Source organism: Silene latifolia, chromosome 5 (assembly GCF_048544455.1).
Source record: "Silene latifolia isolate original U9 population chromosome 5, ASM4854445v1, whole genome shotgun sequence".
Lineage (NCBI taxonomy): Eukaryota > Viridiplantae > Streptophyta > Magnoliopsida > Caryophyllales > Caryophyllaceae > Silene > Silene latifolia.
The window spans coordinates 69,419,154-69,442,505 of NC_133530.1; the positions used below are offsets into that span (position 1 = coordinate 69,419,154).

General features: G+C 36.8%; 1 protein-coding gene across 1 annotated transcript; it reads left to right on the forward strand.

Annotated features, from left to right (window-relative positions):
* Nucleotides 1–2,258: 2,258 nt before the first annotated feature.
* On the forward strand, nucleotides 2,259–16,419 carry LOC141657507 (protein HASTY 1). The gene is made up of 22 exons (XM_074464768.1): nucleotides 2,259–2,684; nucleotides 5,166–5,267; nucleotides 5,918–6,061; nucleotides 6,154–6,234; nucleotides 6,357–6,426; nucleotides 6,535–6,605; nucleotides 6,714–6,877; nucleotides 6,958–7,029; nucleotides 7,151–7,385; nucleotides 7,962–8,024; nucleotides 8,104–8,382; nucleotides 9,991–10,104; nucleotides 10,282–10,408; nucleotides 10,653–10,822; nucleotides 10,923–11,024; nucleotides 12,714–12,817; nucleotides 12,905–13,190; nucleotides 13,490–13,734; nucleotides 14,445–14,948; nucleotides 15,217–15,511; nucleotides 15,628–15,811; nucleotides 16,178–16,419. The coding sequence occupies exons 1-22, from the start codon at nucleotides 2,574–2,576 to the stop codon at nucleotides 16,255–16,257; spliced, it is 3,603 nt and encodes a 1,200-aa protein (XP_074320869.1). The 5' UTR covers nucleotides 2,259–2,573; the 3' UTR covers nucleotides 16,258–16,419.
* The last annotated feature ends 6,933 nt before the right edge of the window (nucleotides 16,420–23,352 follow it).

A 23,352-nucleotide genomic window follows, 5' to 3' on the forward strand; every position in this document is an offset into this window, starting at 1 on the left:
AACTTACAAAATCGTCTCAATTCTATATTGTTTTAACTACACTCCTCAATCTGTTATATGTTTTTCCTCTGGTTTGTACTGACTTGGATCTATGTGTGAAGATTGTTTCTCCTATACTAGGGTGGGAGCACTCGAGAACTCATCCATATATGAAGGGAAATTAATGGTTGTGATATTTCCTTCTTTTGTAGAACTGCTTATGACGTAAGCCTGACTGATGATAGCTGGCCAGAGGGTGCTTTTAATCTCATTAGCTTGATGTGTAAGTTCGATTGTCGTTGCTCTATTACTGGAATATTTTTACAACTTATAGGAGATAGTATAAGGTGTACCACTGAGACCAATTCAAATTATTATATTCTTCTTTTAATTATAAAGTTAATGTGTCGGTTTTACATGTACGACCACTTCATTTATGTTTTGTTTTTTTTCCAGTGGTGCTGTTCTTTCACTCTCTTTTTGAGTTTAGGGCCAAGGTGAAAGGCAAATTCCAAGGTGCTTCTGCTGTCATTAAGTATCGTGTTCCAACAAAAGGTGTTCTTCAGGTTTGATCTCCCTATCACCTAAGCCAGTTATTTAAATTGTCGATGATGATTATTCTTGTGCCATCTCTCGATTGTTCATCTTTTTGTTTGCAAGAGTGTGTAACCCATGTTGTTGTTCCATTGAACAGTATTTAAAACCAACACTTTGCTTATATTCCTTCCAAAACTCAGCGTCTTGGTAGCCTAAGCCTCTCAATTATTTGCTTTCACCTCTTTCGAGCTCTCTTGCTCCAAAATATCACGGTCATTCCTCTAACGTCTCACCTTCAGTCTCTGTTTTGGTGTGAAATTAGGCAAAAATGGTGTTGAGTGGAGTTAAGTGTGCATATGAGGTGTACTCGGTAGTGAAAGAATGTTCGATGTTTGTGGTTCGATTAGTGTGACGCTTAAAAGGATAATCAACAAACAGTGTATGGATGTCAATCCATGGAGGGACGCTTCAAAACCAGTGTATGTCCTCCTCAATAGGATAATCAACTACGCACTATTGGTCGTCAAAGATAGAGCCAACATCCATGATCAACAAACAAAAGACCAGCTTTTCTGAATGATATTCTTTCTGGTGTGTTATTTCTCACTTCGCTTAAAAGAATGGAACGTTTAGTTTATTTTTCTATACTCTGATCTTTGTCCCCATTGCTTTTTTTTTTTTCCATTGGGAATTAGTTTCTTGGTAAGGGCTTATGTTATAGTTTAGATTGTATACTTCCTCTCTAAAATTTGACACTCATTTTCAGAAGAGGACCAAACGGTTGTGGAGCTAAATCACGGTGACTTGCAAGTTGCAACTATGCTGATTGATTTCCTGAGAATAAATGCTTAAAGTATTGTGGAGATCCTTCTCAAAGATGGTGGTTGAAGGCAGAAGAGGATGGGAATCACCGTATCATTACTAGATTTGATATTTGAAAAATTCGAATATGTATATCTGTTCGAACTTATATTTCGGAACGGCTTTGAATCGGTTCGGTGATTTGATATACGAAATCTGACAAAAGCAATAATATATGATGTTCGGTATTATTTAATTCAATAAAAAGAATATTATCTTAATGCAATTGAATCTCATCGAATTTGCACCAATTTTAAGATGCTCATTACATCTCAAAAAACACAAAATTGACATACCAAGTAACATAAACAAGGAATTACAAGTACAACATTGAAATTTATGTTAATTCATAATTTATTATACGAGGACGTCCTTCATTAACGTTCGAGAGTAACATGAAGTGAGGTTTTTAGTTATCATATTTGTACCGTCGTATTTGTACTGATGTCTGATTATGTAGTAGCATTATCACTTAGGCTGTAGATCGAGCAGTTTTTTTTTTAACTTTAGGTGATAAGGAGTATTTTTTTTTTCATTTCGTAATATATTTAATTAAATTTATTTATCAAAAATTTAAAACAACCCCGTGAATTTTCACGGGGGTTACACTAGTAATATTACTAAAATAAGTACATTTGACCAAATGAGTCAAATGCCATCAGTATAAAAACCCTTTATTTACGCTGTCAAAAAAACACTATTATACTCTAAATAAATATCTTTACATTAAAACCATATGGCTTGGTAATTAATACGAGCATGTTTAAAATCTTAATTTCCCCAAATTGACTAAACTCAACAACAAAGCTAAAAATTAAGCTACCCCTGTGACCTAACCTTCTCCACGATCAAATTGTTGACAAACCTTTTGAACTCAAGACAAGATTATAAAAAAAGATTAAGCTGTTATATTGATAGTCCGTCTTAAGCCAGACTTACCTCGAAAATTAAGACTTTTACAAAATTGCTTTGGTTTGACTAATGGTCACACTAATTTCCACCTTTTCCAGAGAATAAGCAAAGTTTGTAGCAGTTTTAACCAAAAAACGCACCCCATACATATATTCCTTACTCTGGTCACAATTTATAAGCAAACAAATCACTGATTCTCTTCCTATTTTATGATTTCTGGGTTCTTAAAAACCCTTTAAAAACCCCTAAAAAACAACTCAGAAGATCAATTAAAGGGGTGAAAAATGGAAGAAAGTGGAAGCATTACAAACAATGTGGCAAGAGCAATTGCAGCTGCTCTTGATTGGAGTTCTTCTCCTGATGCTCGGAATGCTGCTTTTACTTTCCTAGAATCTGTATAATCTCCTGCCTTTTTTTTTTTTTTTACTGCATGTTTTTATTTATTTTTCAAATTTTATTGTGGGTTGTTTTTTATTCTTAAATGTTTAGGTAATTATTGATTATATTGTTCAAGTGTTGGTTTTTTGAATGTATGGATGGTTCGTGCTGATATTTGATATCCCTCCGTCCTAATCATTTGTTTACTCTTGATTAAAGTACCGCTCACAAAGAATAAAAAAGGTAAACAAATGAATGAGACAGAGGGAGTAGTTGATTTATACTGATTGTTGTTTAAATGCTGATTGTTTGTGTTAGTTGTTATCTAGGCAATGTTGCCCTTGTATGTCAGTTTAACCCTTTTGATCAATTTTGTTGTTAGCCATGTTAGCTAGTCGGTTTATACTCCTTTCGTAATAGTTCATGCTAGTCAACCCAAAGTCGTGTTGGGATTAAGGCTCTGTTGCTGTCACTGGGAGGAAATGTAAGGAGTGGTGAAGATGATCATCTTTATAAATTTGTAGAAACCCGCTTGTGCATTTTGTGGTTCTGAAAGCATCATATACATCGTTGTTTTATGGCGCTGAAACTGGCGATAGTACACTCTATTAGTTGGCTATTATATGATTCCGGATAGAGATATAAGTTGTAAATCATTTTTGATAAGTTGATTATTGGTATAAGTGATGTTCTCAAAACCAACTTTCCCCGTTAGCGTAAGTTCAAGCTGCGTATATGATGGCATCTCAGGCATGATTACTTGTGAGATGCAAAACTGCAGAAGCTATATTTTTCTTGTTTTGGAAGCATTTATCTTCTGTTTGTTTATCCAACTATGATTTGACGTTTAGTTTCCGTTGACTAATTCATAACTGGATATTATTAATTCCGCCTCAGTACCGTTAACAGTTGTTAATTCCTTCTGTTACAATCATGGTTTTTGTTTTAAATATCTTTTTTCTTTGTTCTCGAATCTCAATATGATGAAGGTCTTCACCACTAAATGCCTTTTGGAAGGTATTCGCCACTAAATGCTTTTTGGAAGTTTCCCAGCCAGGATTTTTGGAACCTTTATTGAAGGGACGAAGTGTGCAAATCTCGTTGTTTTTTATAAGTTATCAAATATGGAAATTGGATATAGCATTTCCAATTTTAAATACTTGGAAGAAGTTCTTAACTCTACTTGATGGTCTTGATCTATTGAAAGTTAAGAAAATAGTATTTCATTGGGACAAATTCATTTGGTTCAACTTAGAACTACACTAGAATAGAAGTAAGAGAGCATACACACATTTTTATGGGAAACGCTTGTGGAGCAATATCCAGACTGACCGTTAGTAGTAAAGTACAACTTGCTGAGATGTTTTACCATTGGATATCACTCTATATATAATTTACTAACATGAGTTTCAGATTTCGTAGCCACTCTCATTTTAATTTGTGTTATATTCTTATTGTTTTAGGAATATTTTCAATTAAAATAGTTGTATCAGTGACTGCTAGTTTCATAACCTAACTTTCAGCAGTTGAATCCTTTGCTGAATTTATTGAATATTGATGTAGCAAGATAAATCACAGAGAACTAAAAGGAACTCAATGTTGAAAAAGAATTAATTATACACTCACTCAGTCACATTTTCCAGTTTCATAAAGATTTGTTACCTGCCCTGCCTAAATGTTAAAATATAATTATGATTTTATAAATATAAAAATTGATTATATACTCTAGTTACTCCATCATTTTCCTTATGATCTCCCTGTTTGACTTTTTGTGGTCTCCAAAACAGCACTTTGACTGTTTCCTTTAAATTTATATATTACTCTTTTTTTTTTTTTGTTAAAATATTTTCCGAATATTTTTTATTACTCAATAAAATATTTTAGGTACATTTATAGTTTTCTATATGTTTCAATTTATTTAGTAAAGAAAAGTCAAACAGTAAGACTATAGTGACGTAATATGTAATGCTGGTGGAAATAAAATTTAGAATGAGATACTTGCATTGCAAAATTATTGTGGGATCTTCTTAGTTTTTGAGCATTATGTAAGTATTTTTTAGCGGGTAATGATACGAGTCGTTGATTACTCTGCAATCTGCATAGCTAGTGTATGTGCCTATCTCAAAATGAATGTCACTATGCTTTGATCATACAATATTGTTACGAGTGAAAGATCTAAATATAGTAATAAGAGTGAAACCTTTTGGATCTTCATGCGTTGATTACGCATATAATTCTGGACTTCTGGCAGTTTATTTCTAAATCAGAAACTTTCGAATTACTTCCTCGTTTCCCTTGCTTGGAATTTATTTCAAGGCACATGTCATTATGTCAACTACTGGCGCGATTAGTCAGCTATTTATTTTCCTTTTCCTAACGTGAAAGCGAATTTTGCAACTGATTAAGCATTTCCATCTTCTACTACTTGCATCTTTTATCTGAACTATCTTTATTGCCATATGATATATCGATGCTCATAAATTTTTTTGGAATTACAGTTTAAAGCGGGTGATGTGCGAGTTTTGGGTAGTACATCCTTCAATTTAGTCAAGAAGGAGTGGTCATCAGAAATACGTCTCCACGCCTTCAAAATGCTTCAGGTTGTTCTTCTTGACCTTTTCTTCTTGAAGCTAAGATATCTGTCATTGAGTGTTATTATCTACATGTATTTCTTGCTCTGCGAGTGGTGACTTTATGGTCCTTTGAGCTTGCTTGCTTCTTGTGGCCGACACATTTCGCGCTTTAGTGTCAGAACTGGACTTCTGTTCTTGTACACGTTGAAATTCTTTGAAAGTTTGAATCAATGTCTTATAAATGAAGGATTTTTTATTCAGTTTGGAGTCAATTTTATTGTATTGGTCGACCAGTAACTGTTCAAGGTGTCAATTTGTTAAAGTACAGGTGTTTCCTGATTCAATAATAAATTTTCTTAGCATTAAATATAGAGTCTTGGGTATTACAGGTGGGGATCTCTTCTTTGTCCGCCTAAGCAAATGGTGTGGGTATCGCAATTATTTTTGTAGTTTTGTCCGACACGTATTATTGTAATGTATGCAAATGAAGGCCCTTTTCCTCTTTTGCTCCTTTATAGATTTAATAATATTTTGTTTTGTATAAGTCTTTTTTGTGAGATGGAAGGTTTCTGATTCCCTCATGCTATTATCTAACGGCAACGAAATTCTGTCTGTATTCGAACTTTTTCCAATTATACGTAAACTTCAGCCTTTGACATTTGTTTCATGATGTGAAGCATTTGGTGAGGTTGCGTTGGGAAGAATTAAACTCAAATGAGAGGCGGAACTTTGCAAGCATTGCTGTTGACTTGCTGTCTCAGATTGCAGACCCATGTGAGGAGTGGGCTCTGAAAAGTCAGGCTGCTGCTCTAGTTGCAGAGGTTTTTGTCAGACTTCCTAGTAATTTCATATTCAAGGGGTGTCAATTGCTTCCTAATGGGATTTTTTCATGAATATTTTTTTTTTTCTTCAGATAGTGCGAAGAGAAGGCCCTAGTTTGTGGCAGGAGCTTCTCCCTTCTGTTGTGGCCTTGTCTAATAATGGTCCTTCTCAAGTAAAACTCTGCTCCCTCATCAAAGAATTTATATAGCATTATGTTCGTATTTTTTCATTTTTATCCTCAAGTAGGAACATTTAATCTGTAATGAATATTAACATTTGAGATATAATATTCAGGCAGAATTAGTTTCAATGATGCTTAGATGGCTGCCTGAAGATATTACTGTTCATAATGAAGATTTAGAAGGTAAAGAAAATTTGTCCAATTTTATTCAACAAAAAATGAGCTATATTTTGGTGTTTAGAGCTATTAATGTTGCTTTTATCTGACCGTTCTTCGATTTGAATTTTACAGGTGAGAGACGCCGGTTATTATTACGTGGACTCACAGATTCTCTGCCAGAAATTTTGCCGTTGTTGTTCACTGTATGTTCCCAAGGATAACATAGTTCTATACCTGTTAATTGTCAAATAGGAAAGGCATCTGTATCATTTTTCTTGGGGTGTCTCATGCTCTGATAATTTCTGATGTAGCTGCTAGAAAGGCACTATGGAGCGGCTGTGAATGAGGCTCAGCGACAGCAAATGGACATTGCAAAACAGCATGTAGCCACTGTAACTGCGACCTTGAATGCAATAAATGCTTATGCCGAGTGGGCACCGTTGCCTGATCTTACCAAATATAACATAATAAATGGGTAATGTAAACCTTTTAAAATCTTATGCCATGACTCACTTATGTAATTCTTCTCATTCTCCAGAAAACTTCTTACTGCAGGTGTGGCTACTTGCTTTCTTCCCCCGATTTCCGACTTCACGCATGTGAGTTTTTCAAGCTCGTCGCAGCAAGGTATACGCCGTATACGGCTGAGATCTTTTTCCATTTCCTCTTAGCGTTCAGGGCTTCAGGCTATACTTTGTGATGATTGACAAACAAATATTGAATTGCTATTATTTATGTTGATTTGCAGAAAGAGACCTGCTGATGCATCTTCAGAATTTGATTCTGCAGTGAGCAGTATCTTTCAGATTTTAATGAAGGTCTCTGGAGATTTCCTCAATAAATCTAGCGTGGGAGGTGGGGCCATTGACGACAGTGAACTTGAATTCGCGGAGTTAATATGCGAGAGCATGGTTTCTCTTGGCTCCGCAAATCTGATTTGCATCTCTAGTGATATGCTTGGGGTATCTTTATTTCTTCAACAGGTACTTTGCTTGTGATGCTAGATTTGCATTCTGATTGTTTAGGGCTACTTACACACACTCGTTTAGAAGTACACTGTACGGTGTTCGATCGTCATAATATTTCTGCCTTTCTGAAGGATTTGTCCCATCGTTTTTGACTTCATGCTGCATTTTTAACCTTTACTTCTGTTTGAGGAGCTTCTGTTTGGAAGTAAAAAAAATATTCCAAACTTCAGAAATGTCATACTCCCCCCATCCGAATTATATTGTTTCCATTTGGTCAGACGATGTCAACGTTGACAGATAATAGCACAACTTCTTATAAGTGCAATGTGAGTAATTATCTTTTTGATAAATCAAATGTGACAAATTTTACGGTGTATATCCACATATATTTGTCAAAATTAATGCTCATTGTGGAGTGTGGACATCGGCTGACTACCAAAGTCAAATGAGTAATTGGAGGTAATATATTCTTAGATCTTTAATACGCCGAAATTAGGGCTTGCATTGCAGGTTACATCATTTGTACTCATAATATTAGTTGCTTATTTTAATACAGAGATATCTATAATCAATGAACATGTGTCTGTGCAGATGCTGGGTTACTTCCAACATCGTCGATTCGCCCTTCATTTCCAATCGCTGTCTTTCTGGCTGGTCTGTTTAAACTTCACCTCATTTTCTAAATTTCTTCTAAAGTTACCTTTGGACTCATGTCGCCCCTTTACTTTAATAGGCATTGATGAGAGATTTATTGTGGAAACCCAAGTCTGTTGCATCTGGAGACGGTGCAGTAAGCAGTGTTACTGGCAGTGGGCAGGCTGAAAAAGTGAAGAAAGAGATTTTGAATCTAATAAATGATGACTACTGTGGTGCTATTCTGGATATATCTTTCCTGCGTCTTCTCAGAAAAGAAAAAATCTCTCCAGAGACTATGGTTTCTTTGGGGCAATTGGAACTGTGGAGTGATGATTTTGAGGACAAGGGAGAATTCAGTCAATATCGTTCAAAGCTGGTTTGTCATATATACCTTGTTTATTATTTCTCCCTTGTGCATTTTAGTATTTTACCAAGTGTTGACTCTTCAGAATCAGAGTATGGAGTATATGTTATTGAATAGCCTCACATTGTCATAGAGGAATTTGTTTTTAGAATAATGTTGAAATAAAATATAATAATTAGCAAATATGGGGCCGGGCAAAACTTATTTAGCAAAATGGGGCTCAAACGAGACGCTACTCTGCGTGGTGTGTTTAAAGAAGGAATTACGCTTTCAGTTGTCTATTTTTCTTCCCACCTTTCGCATGTCTCGTAAACACGCCACATGAAGTGGCGTAACTCCATTTCGCTAAATAAATTTTGGCCAACCTCATTTTGCTAATTATTTCAAAATTTCAACATTATTTTTAAAAAAAAAAAAAGAAAGATTCAGCATAAAGTCAGTTTTTAGAGACAAAGACGATGTAAAATAAAACTTGGAAGAAGTTTGGTTTTGGGTTGTTCAAAAATTAAATCTCTCCACTTCTCTTCCTGTTTCATATTGCTTTTGACACAAACATTACAACAAGGGTAAAATGAGATGGAAGTTGAAGTTGGTTAAAAAGTAGGAGCGAACGTCAGCTGCATAAAATACACAGGAGAGAACATCAACAAAATTAAATTTCAATGTTATTGATCATTTATTCTAGACCTGTGAAAATCTTTCATCTCCACATGAGCAATGAAGAATCGCAACTGAATTAGCAGTGTGGACTCACCTTCGACTGTATACGTCTATGTAACTGAAGTATTTCATTCCATGTGTCAAAAATCTTCTATGACTAGTAATCTGTGCAAGATTTGGTTTGTGTATAGGGCTCAGATGTTGCTTTGAGGCCTTTGGTGTGGGATAAAATCTCTTGTATTGGGGAGGTCAGAAAAATGAGAGTAAAGAAAAGGGTTTATATGTGAGGCGAGGATGAAGCCTTGTGCCGGATGCAACAAGGTAACCGATGGAGGAAGAGAGGAAGTTGGGTGAATGGGTGGGTGGAGGCATCAGAGGTTGGCAGCAATGAAACGAGGCAGGGTAGGATCGTGAATTAGAGGTGGATATTGTGGCTGGGTTAAGGGGGTGGTTGAGGACTTGGGAGTTAGTTAGTTAGGTGGGTTAATTGCTAATGGTATAAACAAATCTGGGTTTTGACAAAATAAGAGAGTCTGGCACTTAGGACGGCTAATTGAGACTGGGTAACATAGAGGGTATGACTTCTTACATCTTTGGAAGCTTTTCAAGTCCTGCATATGATTGATCGGATCCATAGTTATTTATTGTTGTATGTTTTTTGAATATATTAAAGGGAAATATTTATTGGACACTAGGCAGTTGTTAGCTAACACCAATTGATTATGTTGGCAAAATAAGCTACGTGGCAGTTATGAAGTCTGGTATAGTGAGATCTGTAAGACGACCAAACTAAAAAAAAAACAAATTTATTTATGACGGACTCCGATAAAAAATTGCAACTGATGTTGAAGAACGTAGGATAAATTGATTTGCCTCCACAGCCTTGTTCTGCCTATGGTTCAGTATTCTTTCGTGCTGTTTTCTTACCCTATTCTGATTCATGGTTCTACTGATTGTCAGATGGAACTGATTCGGTTTGTTTCAAACCACAAGCCGATTGTTGCTGCTGTGAGAGTATCTGATAGAGTAGTCATGATTATTAAATCAATATTGTCCTCTTCCATGCCAATTCAGGTAATTTGGTAAATATAGATCGCGAAAGTGTTTCTGAATTTTCATATCATATCTTGTGTCCTCTTTGGTCATTTTTTTTACTCTTCACTTTTTTGTTTCCATGTATAAAAAGAGAACTGTATGGCGTGTGTCCTCTCTGCTTTATTAAGAGAATATTTTTGCTGACAATAATCTCAGGAATTGGCCATACTGGAGAGCATGGAATTTGCGTTGGAGAACATTGTTATTGCACTTTTTGACGGAACTAATGATTCTGGAGCAAGTAACTCGGAAATTCAACTTACATTGTGCAGGATATTTGAAGGTAGAATCTGCTTAGTTATTATGTGCTACCTCATTTTCAAATAGAAACAAAAGGGCAAATGGGACACTTCGTTAAACGCAGTAAGGTCTTTTTGTAATTAGAAGGTTAACCCAAAAAAAGTGGTTAGTCTTTACAAATTAACCCAGAAACGAAACTTGGGTGTCTTTCTGATTTAAAGGGAATATAGTTATTACGAATATTGTTCCTCATATTTTCTATGATTCCTAAATCTGGTGAACTGAAGGTCTCCTGCAGCAGCTGCTTACCTTGAAGTGGAGTGAACCTGTGCTTGTTGAAGTCCTCGGCCACTTTTTTCACGCATTGGGTCCTTTTCTGAAGGTTTTTCCGGATGCAGTCGGTCCTGTTGTTAATAAGCTCTTTGAACTTTTGACCTCCCTCCCTGTCATTGCCAAGGTCTTTTCTCCAGCTTCTTTTATTTAATCATTGATATGTATGATTGCACAAGGGACCTCCTTAGACATTTTGTTTATTCAAATATATGGTTCATTGACAGGATCCTTCAACAAACAGTGCCCGGCATGCCAGGTTACAGATTTGTACATCTTTCATCCGGATTGCTAGAGTTGCTGACAGAAGTCTGCTTCCTCACATGAAGGTATTTGATGATTCTCATCTCCTTTTCCGTCTAAAATATTAAGGAACTTAGGGGAGAAAAAAGTGAGTTCTGCTACAGTTTATTTTATTTAGTAGTGCATACCATATCTTTTGGAGTAAAGCTCGTAGTAAGTACTATTAATGGTTTTATCCAGGATGTTCACCACGACCTGCTGGGTAGCAAATTAGTTGTCTTCAGGTCCTATGGTTTTATGCCGCTGTGGGTTATGGACTCATTTAGACGTATTCATTGATTGGATATATTATTTCAAAACAATAAGTCTTGCTTAGGACGAAGTTATCCATTTTATCTCTAAAACAGGTCCAAATACTATCACAGATAGTAAGGACATACTCTTTTGCATTCAAAAGACGACAACATGTTTTGTTCAATGGGATGTATTTGACCCGTTTCTTATTTAAAATGGATATGTGTGTCTGAAATAATAATTTGTGATTTAAAAAACATCACTTAAAATTATGTATTGATTGCTTAAATTTGTAGTAATTTTTAGAATTATGATGTTATCTTTGATCAATGATTTCCAAGTATCGGCATCAGAGGTGGCCGATACGAGATATGTCAAGATGTATTGGGTAGATTAAAAATAGGATAATATCGGCATAGACGACTTATTTATGACGTGAATCGGAACTTGGCCCGATATGGACCGCGGTGAACCCGAGATTAGTGAGTTATAACTTGTACCGGCCAAATTTTGTAATGAAAAGCTCTTAAAAGTTGTACTACCTCCGTGACTCCGTCCCAGTCAATAGTTATCTATTGCTTATGGCACAAAGACCAAGAAAATAAGCGAGGTGATTTTGGACAAAACAAATCACCATTTTACGACTTACACGTGGCCCACAAAAACATACTTAAAATGGAAATAGATACCTATTGAATGATACACCCTAAAACGAAAATAGATAAGACCAAAAAAATAAGAGAGGGCGATTTTGGACCACACAAATCACCATTTTCCGACTTGCACATGAAAGACCCACAAAACATACTCCTACTAAATATGGAAATAGATAACTATTGAATGATACACCCTAAAACGGAAATAGATAACTTCTCGGCGGAACGAAGGGATTATAACATTGGTCTAATTGATAATTCTAAATAGAATTGATCTTAATTTTTTTTATGAAATAGCCATATAGATGATAAAATATCTACAAAAGCTTGAAAAATTAATATCACAGTGATAACCGCAACTCGGAGTGCAACAGCCGAGTCGAGGATGATTCCCCTGACACCGTTACCGCGACTGATACTGTGATTTTAAACATGATTATTCTGCTTCAATTCTAAAAATTATTTGCATAGAATTTTCTTACTTGTAAGTGTGAATCTCTGTTATCTCCAGCTGCCTGTCATTTCGTTGCACTCATTTTCCAAGGACTTGTAGCTGGACCTTTGTTCTCTTTGACTGAGATTAATTTGGATCAATAAATGATGGTTTCTCACTCATTGTCTCCAATGGATATAGATGATCTCATTGCGTATGGCAAATTCAAATGCATCTGTAATTAGCGTGTAAAACACATTTAATTGTCAAAAAATTTGGATGTTCATAAAATTCATGTAAACTGGTGGAGGTCGACAACCATGGATGCATTTGTATGAAATGTATGATATTAACACGAAATTAAGCTTTATGTCTTTCACCTTATTTTGCAGGGAATTGCGGATATGATGGCACATCTGCAAAATGAAGGTCTTTTGCTTCGTGGGGAGCACAACCTTCTTGGTGAAGCATTTCTTATTATGGCTTCTGCTGCTGGGTAATTACTTCATTGGCAATATGTTTCACCTCCTTTTGTTGTTTGATCCATTATATTTATACTTTTAGAGTTATGTTTTTTTTATAGCGTACAACAACAGCAAGAAGTTTTGGTCTGGTTGCTTGAACCTATGAGTAAACAGTGGGTCCAGCTGGAATGGCAAAATGCTTATCTGTCAGATCCATTTGGTTTTGTTCGCTTGTGTTCTGATACCCCATTGATGTGGTCACTTTTTCATACGGTAACATTCTTCGAGAGGGCGCTGAAGAGAAGCAAAATCAGGAAGATTAACATGCAGGATGTTTCAACAGAAAATCCTCCAGTCCATCCAATGGCACCTCACTTGTCGTGGATGTTGCCACCTCTTCTGAAAGTATGTTCAGTCGTTCACCCACATGATTTACTGATCTACGATTAGGCATCTCGGTCTGATCGTGACCGTTGCGCCACAAATGTGGCAGATACTGCTTTAAAATTCGGTTCCAGTAACCTGTAAGATCTTGAAAACTCAGTTGTGACTCATGTTGCAGTCTATGATGTAGGCGATTTATTATCACCTACTCCTTTCCCTGTGGGATCTTAAAATATGTCCATTTGGAGACACTTAGATTTGTCTATTGGTTTTGTAAACTTTCTATTTATTTGTTTCGACATTATTTTTCCTCATTGCAGCTTTTACGTGCGATGCATTCCCTTTGGTCTCCTCAAGTGACACAATCCTTGCCTGAAAAGGTAAAAGCTGCACTTGCCATGAGTGATGTAGAGAGAACTAGTCTTCTTGGAGAAGCGAACATGAAAGCCCCCAAAGGTGCATTGGGTTTTGGCGATGGATCTTTAGTAGACATGAGCAAGGATACATATGGAGAGTCCAATGAGAAAGACATACGAAATTGGTTGAAAGGCGTCCGGGACAGTGGGTATGTGTGATGTTTTTGATTTTTTTTTTTTTTTGCAATTTTCATTGACTTATTTGATTGATAAGCACTTGATCAGACTGTATGTGGCTATTGGGTGTTTTGCTTTTAAGGTTAGCGTATTCCTGGATCCTGATTTTAACTTACTAATCTGGATTCTGGACAGTTATTTCGTATTCCATCTTTGTAAGTACTCGTGCAAACATTAAACTAGTGTTTGCTGGTGTCTTTTGTGATGAAGCATTCAGTCATTTTTCTTATTTCCATCTTGACTAGTACTCGCCCAAACATCAAATTAGTGGGTGATAAAAACTGCTTCCGTGTTGTGACATTGTTATCGTAAAGAAGCATTCAGCCGTGATACCATCTTAAGTCACTGGTATCCAGCCTCTCGTACATTTGATTATCTTACCCAGCCTTTGGCAGTAGCTGTTGAGGCCATGGAGTAGTGTCGTTTTCTTGTGATGATCTTTATGATCAAAAGCTGAAGCAAGTATTCATGGCAATGAAATAATGAATCAATTATTTCTGCAAATGAACTTAGTGAGTGTTCAATTGGTGGAGGATGAAATTGTCACCATATTCTTCATCAATTGTTTTTATATAATCTTCAACATCAACTGTTATATTTTACATCTGGTGTTGTACTATATTACTTTCATTGAGCTATTAAAGTAACCCTTATAGATTATACCTGTTTTATCTATGTTTAGGTATGATGTTCTGGGCTTGGCTACGACTGTTGGAGATGCTTTTTTCAAATGTGTAGATCTCCCTTCTGTAGCTATGGCTCTAGTGGAGAATATACAGTCGATGGAATTCAGACATTTGAAGAACCTCATTCATTTGGTCATCATCCCATTAATCAGATCTTGCCCTCCAAATTTATGGGACACTTGGCTAGAAAAACTTTTACACCCAATACTTGTCCATTCTCAGCAAGCTCTGAGTTCCTCATGGTCAGGTCTTTTAAATGAAGGCAGGGCTAAGGTTCCAGATGTTTGCACTATGCTTGGAGGGTCCGACCTCAAAGTGGAGGTGATGGAGGAGAAGCTTCTTCGTGATTTAACCCGTGAAGTATGCGCTATACTAGCAACATTAGCTTCCCCTGGACTCAATAATGGGATTCCCTCTTTGGATCAGTCAGGGCATATCACCCGCATAGATTTATCCTCTTTGAAAGACTTGAATGCATATGGGTCTACTTCCTGCGTTGGGTATGCGACTATAACTTTTCCTATCTCTATGCTTTGTTTTCGTATTGGGACTCGGGAAGTCTCTTGTAAATCAATTTTTACACACAGATTTTGTAAAACAACACCAGTGACACATATACCCCATATCCGAAATTATGTTGCTAAAAGAATTTTTTTGTAGGGATTCTTGGGTCAATCAATATGCAGTTTTACAATAATATAGGTGTGAAACTGCATTACATAATTATCCGTTTAGACATGCCATCAATTATACGCTTTTAATGTGCAGCTTCTTACTGAAGCACAAAAACTTGGCGGTTCCAGCGCTGCAAATATGTTTGGAGGCATTTAAATGGACAGATAGTGAGGCTATGTCTAAAGTTTGTTCCTTTTGCAATGTCATAGTTGTTTTGGCTATTACATCAAATAATGTGGAGATTCGAGAGTTTGTTGCCAAAGACTTGTTCTATGCTGCTATCCAAGGTTTAACCCTGGAGTCAAATGCTTTTCATAGCTCAGATATCGTTGGTCTATGTCGCGAGATATTCATTTATCTTGCTGATAGAGACCCTGCGCCAAGACAGGTGAGTTGTTAAACTTCTGATAATGATTTTTTAATGAATCAATAAAGTAATTTAATTCAGAGTTTTCCCTTTTTTCCTGTTTTTAATTTATTGGAATTGTGTTTTGCTTGCTTCAGATATTATCGTCGCTTCCTTGTATTAGTCACCAAGATCTGACTGCCTTTGAGGAAGCTTTGACCAAGACAGCTAGCCCTAAAGAACAAAAACAGCACATGAAAAGTCTGCTATTATTGGGTACAGGAAACAAGTTAAAGGCACTTGCTGCTCAGAAGGGTGTCAACGTGATCACTAATGTTTCAAGTAAGTCATCCTCCACCAACCCACTAGGCCACTACAGATTACTCGAAACAAATGTTCAAACACTTATTTGAGAGGGTCTTGCATGTGAGACCAACCCTTTACCCATCTAAATGACGAATACATAAATATTTCTGTTGTTCTCATGTAAGACCATTCTATGTCGTATACAAGACTAACTGGAGTGAACAAATTTATAAAAATGGCTAGGTATTCTCATTAATCTCAAAGTCTAATATTATTAGACACAATTTTCATTACCAGTTATCTGAAAACAGTCCCATCATAGAACTGGAGCCTTTTACGGTACAGGGATATTGTTTTGGTTGTGTTACATATGATAACGCGGGCTCATCTGGTTATTTGCAGTGAAATCTCGGAGCTCCAGTTATACTTCAGATGTGACAACAAAAGAAGGGGATTTTGTGGGGTTAGCAGCAATTATGTGAGGAAAGGTATAGACTATAGAGTAACCAGTTATTTTGTGTACAAAAGATGAGGTAAATCATTCAATGTTAGAAACCTCAATTTACATTGTAGAGAAGGCAAACTTGAAGAGAAAAGATACACCAGAACTCCAGAAGATAATTATTATTAGTTTCGATGTGAAATTTTGCATGTACAAGAGCTCCTTCTTGGTATATTTTTGTCTCTTTTTGTTAACATATACTCTTGTTACATCGCTTAAAATTAGGATTACTTTAAAATTTAAAAAGTACTTATTCCATAACTCATTTTTACATCATGTCACTCATTTTTTTCCGGGTCCTAACAATTAACAATGAATCATAGTTAATTTGTGCAACAATTGATGCTACCTGTTGGACGTGTACAAATTTACAATTAGACTCCAGCAAAAGGATATGATGAATGGTTGTTTCTTCCTTGGAATTTCATGCATATTAGTAGAATTGACTGTGTAGGAAGTCTATATTAAAATTTTATGATGAATTGGAAAATTAGTGTACTTGAGAGGGGCTAAGTTCTAAAATACCTTATACTTTCACAAGAAAAAACATGTTTTTGCTGAGATTACGCATTGAATTTCTGCTAGTAGATCCAATGAGCCTAACCCATGACCGGCGGTGGGTGGGGTAGAGTATAGACTGGGTCGGTTCGAGCTGGATTTTTTTTTAAATTTTTTTTTTTATAAGGTAAGAAAACTAGGTTGATCCTCTAGAATATGACCAACATATCTCGTCCTTTTGGATGAATGAGGTAAGCTTAAACCATCGGCTATCGAATCATCTTGAAAGAGTTTGGACATGCATATTGAATAGAAGCCATAAAATTAGCAACTTTGTTAGCTTTACAAAACCAATGATTAATAGTCACTTCCTCAAAGAAATGAAAATCTATTTTCACATTTTTGATAATACTTGAAATTTCTCAAGGAATTTGGCAAGTACCGCGAATAGAGTTTATGACGCATAAATTATCACCCTCAAGTAGCTTTGAGATTCTAAGTATTTAACTGCTAAAATTTCTTCTTTTAATGTTAGGGCTTTTGCATCAAGAATGTTGTTAGATCCACAATTTTTTGCTCCTAACAAAATGACAACTCTTATAGAGTATCCTAAAGCAGCTTTATTCCCAACTATTTTCGATCAGTCAAAATTGAACTTTAAAAAACCGTTTTAGATTTTTCCCACCAGATTTCTGCCATACTAGTAGTGTTTCTAATTGATTCGTCTTTCTCAGGATTGTTGAGATCCTTATGTCTAGTCTCATTCCAAATCTTAATGTTATTATTACATAGAATAATAAGTTTACTCAAATTGATATGAACATTATTAAGATAATGTCATTTCTATAAAACCATGCATTTCACCAAATAAAAATAATCTTAATGAAATCATCTTTTGGAATTAGGTCTTTGAGATAATTGAGTGTCATTAGAAAACTTTGACTTGTAATATTATCATAATTTGACAAAAAAATGCTAAAGCCAATAATGTTCATGTCTTGGATAACAGAACTAATCAAGCGACATTTGTAAAAAAAGATGATCTTTGTTTTCAAACAAATTCTCATTATAGACAGGAGATACCCGTCTATAGTTATAAACGGGTCAAGTATCCACCTATTTTAAGCATAAGATAAGCAACAAGTTGCATGGTAGAACCCAAAAATATCGCCACTTTAAGCATATTTGACCCGTCTTTCACTTTAGACGGATATATCCGTCTATAGTGAGACTAAAGTCCTGTTCTTTTGGACTGAACCGAACCGAACCGAACTGAACTGAACTTAATAGAGCTTAACTGAACTGAACCGAACTGAACTGCAATAATAATAAAAATATTATACTAATAATAATAATACCAATAATAATAAATATTATAATAACAATAATACCAATAATAATAATAATTAATATTATTATAATATTATTCATTAAGAATAATAATATATTAATATAATATAATAATAATAATCTAATAAGATATATAAAAAAATAAAATAGTAATATAACAATAAATACACTAATAATAATAATATATTAATAATATAAATGATACCATTATGAATAATAATAATAATAATAATAACTAAAAATTAAATAATATAATAATAATAATAGGTCTAATATAATAACTTATTAAATATAATAATATTAAATATAATAATAATAAATATGTGATTAATAATATTAATAATAATTAATATATTAATAAAATAATAAATATAATATAATAACATATTTATATAATAATATTATATATATAATAATAATAATAATAATAATAATAATAATAATAATAAATATGTTATGAATATTATTATTAATAATGAATATATAAGAGTAAAAAACAAGAGAGAGAATGACTTCAAGAGAGAGAAAATCCTCTCTAGAAAATTAGGGTTTCAGTTGCAACATGGCAAAGAAACCTCGATCTAAATCTTCTCTTAACAAAATTAAAAAATCCAAAGCTAAATTGCGACTTTCTTTTTCGAATCTAGAAAATTTACGACTTGATAATAGTGAGGAATCGATGGAACCTACTCATTTGGAGATGGCGGCATCCAGTTCACAATTAGCAACTATTCCGCAATCTGCTGATGCGAAGACTACGAGGCCGGTCAGTGAGATTGTGGGGATTCCTGTTATTAACTTGGATACTGTTGTGGAAGATGATGGTAAGTCAGTCGCGGAGGATGCCCCAGTAGTGGAAGATGATGTAGACTCAGTTGAGGAGGAAATCCCAGTTGTGGAGGTTGAAGAAGCAGCTTCTGATGAGGATAACCCTGTTGCTGGGGAAGCGGGATGGACTCAGGTTTCTGGTAAGTCTCTTCCTCGTTCTCCTACTAAAGACCAAAAAGAGTTACTTCAGATAACGCCTGAGGAAGTCCAACCTGAAATTGACTACTGGTCTACGGCCGTTATATGTTATGTTTTAGTGGGTAATCCTCCATGGGCGCGTCTGTTTGGGTTTATTAACACCTTGTGGGAGAAATATAAATATGAAAAAGTATCCTTTTTACCTAATGGCGCTTTTCTAGTACATTTTCCCACAATGGAGTGTCGAAACCTAGTCCTGAAACAAGGGTTCCCCATGTTTGACAACAAGCCTCTTGTTGTTAAACCCTGGTCTGAGAATGCTTCTCTCGCCAAAGAACCTGTCAAAGCTGTGCCTGTGTGAATCCGTTTGTGTGGTTTGGGACTGAAATTCTGGGGAGAGAAGACACTGGAAAAACTTGCTTCACTGATTGGGAAATACATGAGAGCTGACAGTGCTACACTTGAGAAAACCAGGATTGGCTATGCTAGACTTATGGTAGAAGTGCAAGTGGGGCAAGATTTCCCTGAGAGAATTTATTTTAAGAATGAAAAAGGCTTTGAAGTGAATGTTGGTGTGGAATACGAATGGAAACCATTGGTGTGTGGGTCTTGTAAAGGTATTGGCCATTCAAAGGTGGATTGTAAGAAGAAAGTGGCAGTTCCTAGACAAGTTCAGGTTTACAGGCCAGTGAGTAAACCCACTGGGAACAATGTAAAACCTACTCAAACTCAACCAGTGGTAGCACCTCCTGCTACTCCTCCTTTTGGTGGGATTACTATCCATAATTCTGCCAACATACCTACACCAGTGAGTCCAATTATACAGTTAGTCAGGCAGGAACATGCTCCAGTCTCACATCTTAGACCTCGTACTTCATATTTGGCAGCTGTTTCACCAGAACGTACTGCAAGCAAGGAACCTATTCCAGGCAAACAGGGGAGTGGAGTGCCTGTTACTAATGATAATGGATAAATTGGGGTTTTGGAATGTCAGGGGTATGAATAATCCAAATAAACAGCTAGATATTAAGCAGTTTCTCTATTACAATAAAGTAGGTTTATTTGGTTTGGTGGAGACAAAAATAAAGGAGCAGGATTTCCTTAATGTTCTTAATAACCTTGGACAACATTGGAATGGCATTAACAACAATTTACATCATCCTGGTGGTCGAGTCTGGATCATTTGGGTACCTCAGCTTTTTAGAATTCATCTTCTTTACAGTAATGATCAGCATATAACTGTTGAAGTCACTGATATCAGTTCTGGAGAGGTCTTTTGGTACACAGTGGTTTATGTAATACTACGGATTTTCTTTGGTGACTACTCGACCGAGTAGAGCCTACTCGGCCGAGTAGTGCTGTTGTCGTGAGTTGTTTTGGTTCTGCCGAGGAATACTCGGCCGAGTATAGTGAATACTCGACCGAGTAGAGGATACTCGGCCGAGTATACACTTACTCGACCGAGTATCCGGTCTGGCGAAGTGTTATTTCGACGGTTTGATTAGGGAATGTTTAGGGTTATTTTATATCCCGCGCCAGTTTCTAAAAGATCATTTCAAACTTCATCATTTCTACGTTAACCCTAATCTCTCCCTAATCACTTCCTAATCATTCCATAACATTGTTGTGTGTGTAATCTTTGGAGTTCTTGCGTATAATTCTTCATTCTACTGTTGGTAAGTTCTATCTCTATGTTAATCGTATTCTTTGGGGTACTGTATAGATATATGGAGTTGGGAATATGGGGGATTGTACAATGTGTAATCGTGTTACGTGATTATTGTATAGGAGAAGACTTCGTAGAGGAACCTTTCTGATTGTTCGAGTTTCATTCTACTGTTGATTGCTAAGGTAGGGTTTCCCTACTCAGTTTACTGTTCATTGTTAAGACATGTTTGTTGTGTGACTATTGTATCTGTTGATCATCGGAGTATGGGGATTGTTGTGACGACGTTGGTGTGAGGGTGTTGTGACGGCTGTGATGTCTTGTGATTGTGATTGTGGTGGAGTCACTTGCGGGAGTGGCTTCACACCCTAGTTCGCCCTCCGTGGAACCCGCCACAGAAGGGGATGTGCACATTAAGGGACAGGGATTGTTTGTCGCTCGTTGAGGAGCTGGACTAGGTGGGATCGGCTGCGGTCACCCACTGGCGGCGAGGATTACCTGTTGCGATGGGTAATCTGGCAGGGCTACACACTTTGGTGTGTAGTCGGTTACAGTGTGAGATAGAAAGATTGGGATTGGAAGATGATCAGTTGATTAATTCGTTTGTTTGTCTTATATTGTTGAGTAATACTGACCCCGTTGTTGTTTGTGGAATCTGCGGTGATCCATTCGGGGATGGTGAGCAGGCTTGACAGGTATTGCTAGTGATGAGCTTGGGACAGTCATGGGAGTGTGTCATCACCAGTCATAGCATCACCGTCCGAGTCTTAGCTTTGATTTCTTTAGTTGTCAGACATTAAAGTTGTATTTGTCGAATTAGTTTTGGATTTGGTTGATGTAAACTTTTATACGTTACAGAACTTTAATAAATGTGCTTAGTTCAGACGCTTTTAATATATACTAACCTCGGGCAACCGAGATGGTAACATACTTTCATGGCAGGGTGGTCCTGGTAAGGCACCTTGATATGAGAGGGTGTTACAAAGTGGTATCAGAGCCGAAGATTCCGGCACCTAAACAAATGAATCTAATGAACCTAGGGAGTCTAAATAAAATGAACCCAGGGAGAGTTGTTTGGAGCTACCGCAAAGACTCGGGAGACGTCCCGGAGTCGCAAATTGGCCCTCATTAACTCGAGCCGGTAACATGGGGGAAGTGTGCTGAGAGTTGGGTTTTGTATGTACATGTATGTGAAGTTGCATGTTGGTAATAGTTGATAGTTGAAAGGGTGTGTGTTGAAATTTATAAGTGTGGTGATTGGAGAAATGGTGGAGGTGACGGGTTTGTGAATGTTTGTTATGTTGGATTTAGCATATGCATGAATTGTATGCTGGTGTGATTATAACGTGGCATTTAAGTTCTTGATAGTGAGCATGATAGAGAATCTTATACTGTATACCCGTCTATAGTGTGACTCGGCCGAGCAGGGCAGGTACTCGACCGAGTAGGGAGCACTCGGCCGAGTAACCAAGCACTCGACCGAGTGTTGTTTGGCAGTGAGTAACAGAGGCTACTGTATGTGAGAACTCGACCGAGTAAGTAAGTATACTCGACCGAGTAGTGACTACTCGGTCGAGTGTTGTTTTACTCGACCGAGTGTTTTTTTTTTGAGTTTTTGACGTTTGCTTCTGGAGTCGATACTCGACCGAGTATCTGGGGACTACTCGACCGAGTAGTCGTTACTCGACCGAGTAAGGTTGTATACTCGGCCGAGTGTTCCTTTGGCGGAAGGTTGTTACATTTTGAGCCGTAGGCTTTTGTGCTTACGATTCCTTGTTTCTTGTCAGCTCAAAATGCTGCCCAAAAGAACTCCCGCGCAGATCCAAGCTTCTGAGATGACTCTTGATGAGGTTGCTCGCATGATTGAGCAACAAGAGGCTCTCCTTGAAGCTCTCGAAAATGTGGGAAAGGGGAATGAGAAGTTGATGGATGCTACTCAGCTCAGCATCATCATTGCTCGTTTCAACCCTCCCACATATGAGGGGGTAGGTGAACCAAAGCTACTCGAAAAGTGGCACCGTGAGATTGAAGCTCTCATGGAAATGGTTAAGTGTCCTGAAGACATGATCGTAGAACATGAAGTATACTATCTAAGAGGTGAAGCTGCAGTTTGGTGGCAAAACGTCAAGGAAGATGCTAGAGCTTTTTACCAGGCTGAAGGAGCTATTCCTTGGTCTGGGTTGAAGAGTGCTATGAGGGAGCAGTTTGTGCCGGAGCATATCCGACACAAGATGAGATCCGACTTTGATTCCTTCACCATGACTGAAGAGATGACAGTCACTGACTACTATCATCGGTTCCTGGAGCTATCTCGTTATGTTGAGGACATGCAGCTAGGACAGAGAGGTTTGGCTCTCCGTTTTGAGAGGGGTTTATCTGCTAAGATCGTGAGTCGTATGCCAGCCGGGGTTGCTACTGACCTCAAGGAAGTGTATCTGAGAGCGGGTCAAGCTGAGAGAATGGTAGATCTCTCAAGAGAGATCGATGAGAGGACTGCTGCGGAAAAGAGGAAGGCTGACAGTGGAAGCAACAGTCAGTCGGCCAACAAGAAAGGGAACTTCAACCATGCTAAGGCTTTTTCTGGTGGAGCTGGTT

Bases quoted from the DNA above. Each gene is read 5' to 3' on its own strand.
- LOC141657507 (XM_074464768.1), top strand. From the start codon at position 2,574: ATGGAAGAAAGTGGAAGCATTACAAACAATGTGGCAAGAGCAATTGCA. The intron at 6,878-6,957 runs GTAATGTAAACC...TTCTTACTGCAG, and splicing joins AAATATAACATAATAAATGG to GTGTGGCTACTTGCTTTCTT. The intron at 13,191-13,489 runs GTATGTTCAGTC...TCCTCATTGCAG, and splicing joins TGTTGCCACCTCTTCTGAAA to CTTTTACGTGCGATGCATTC.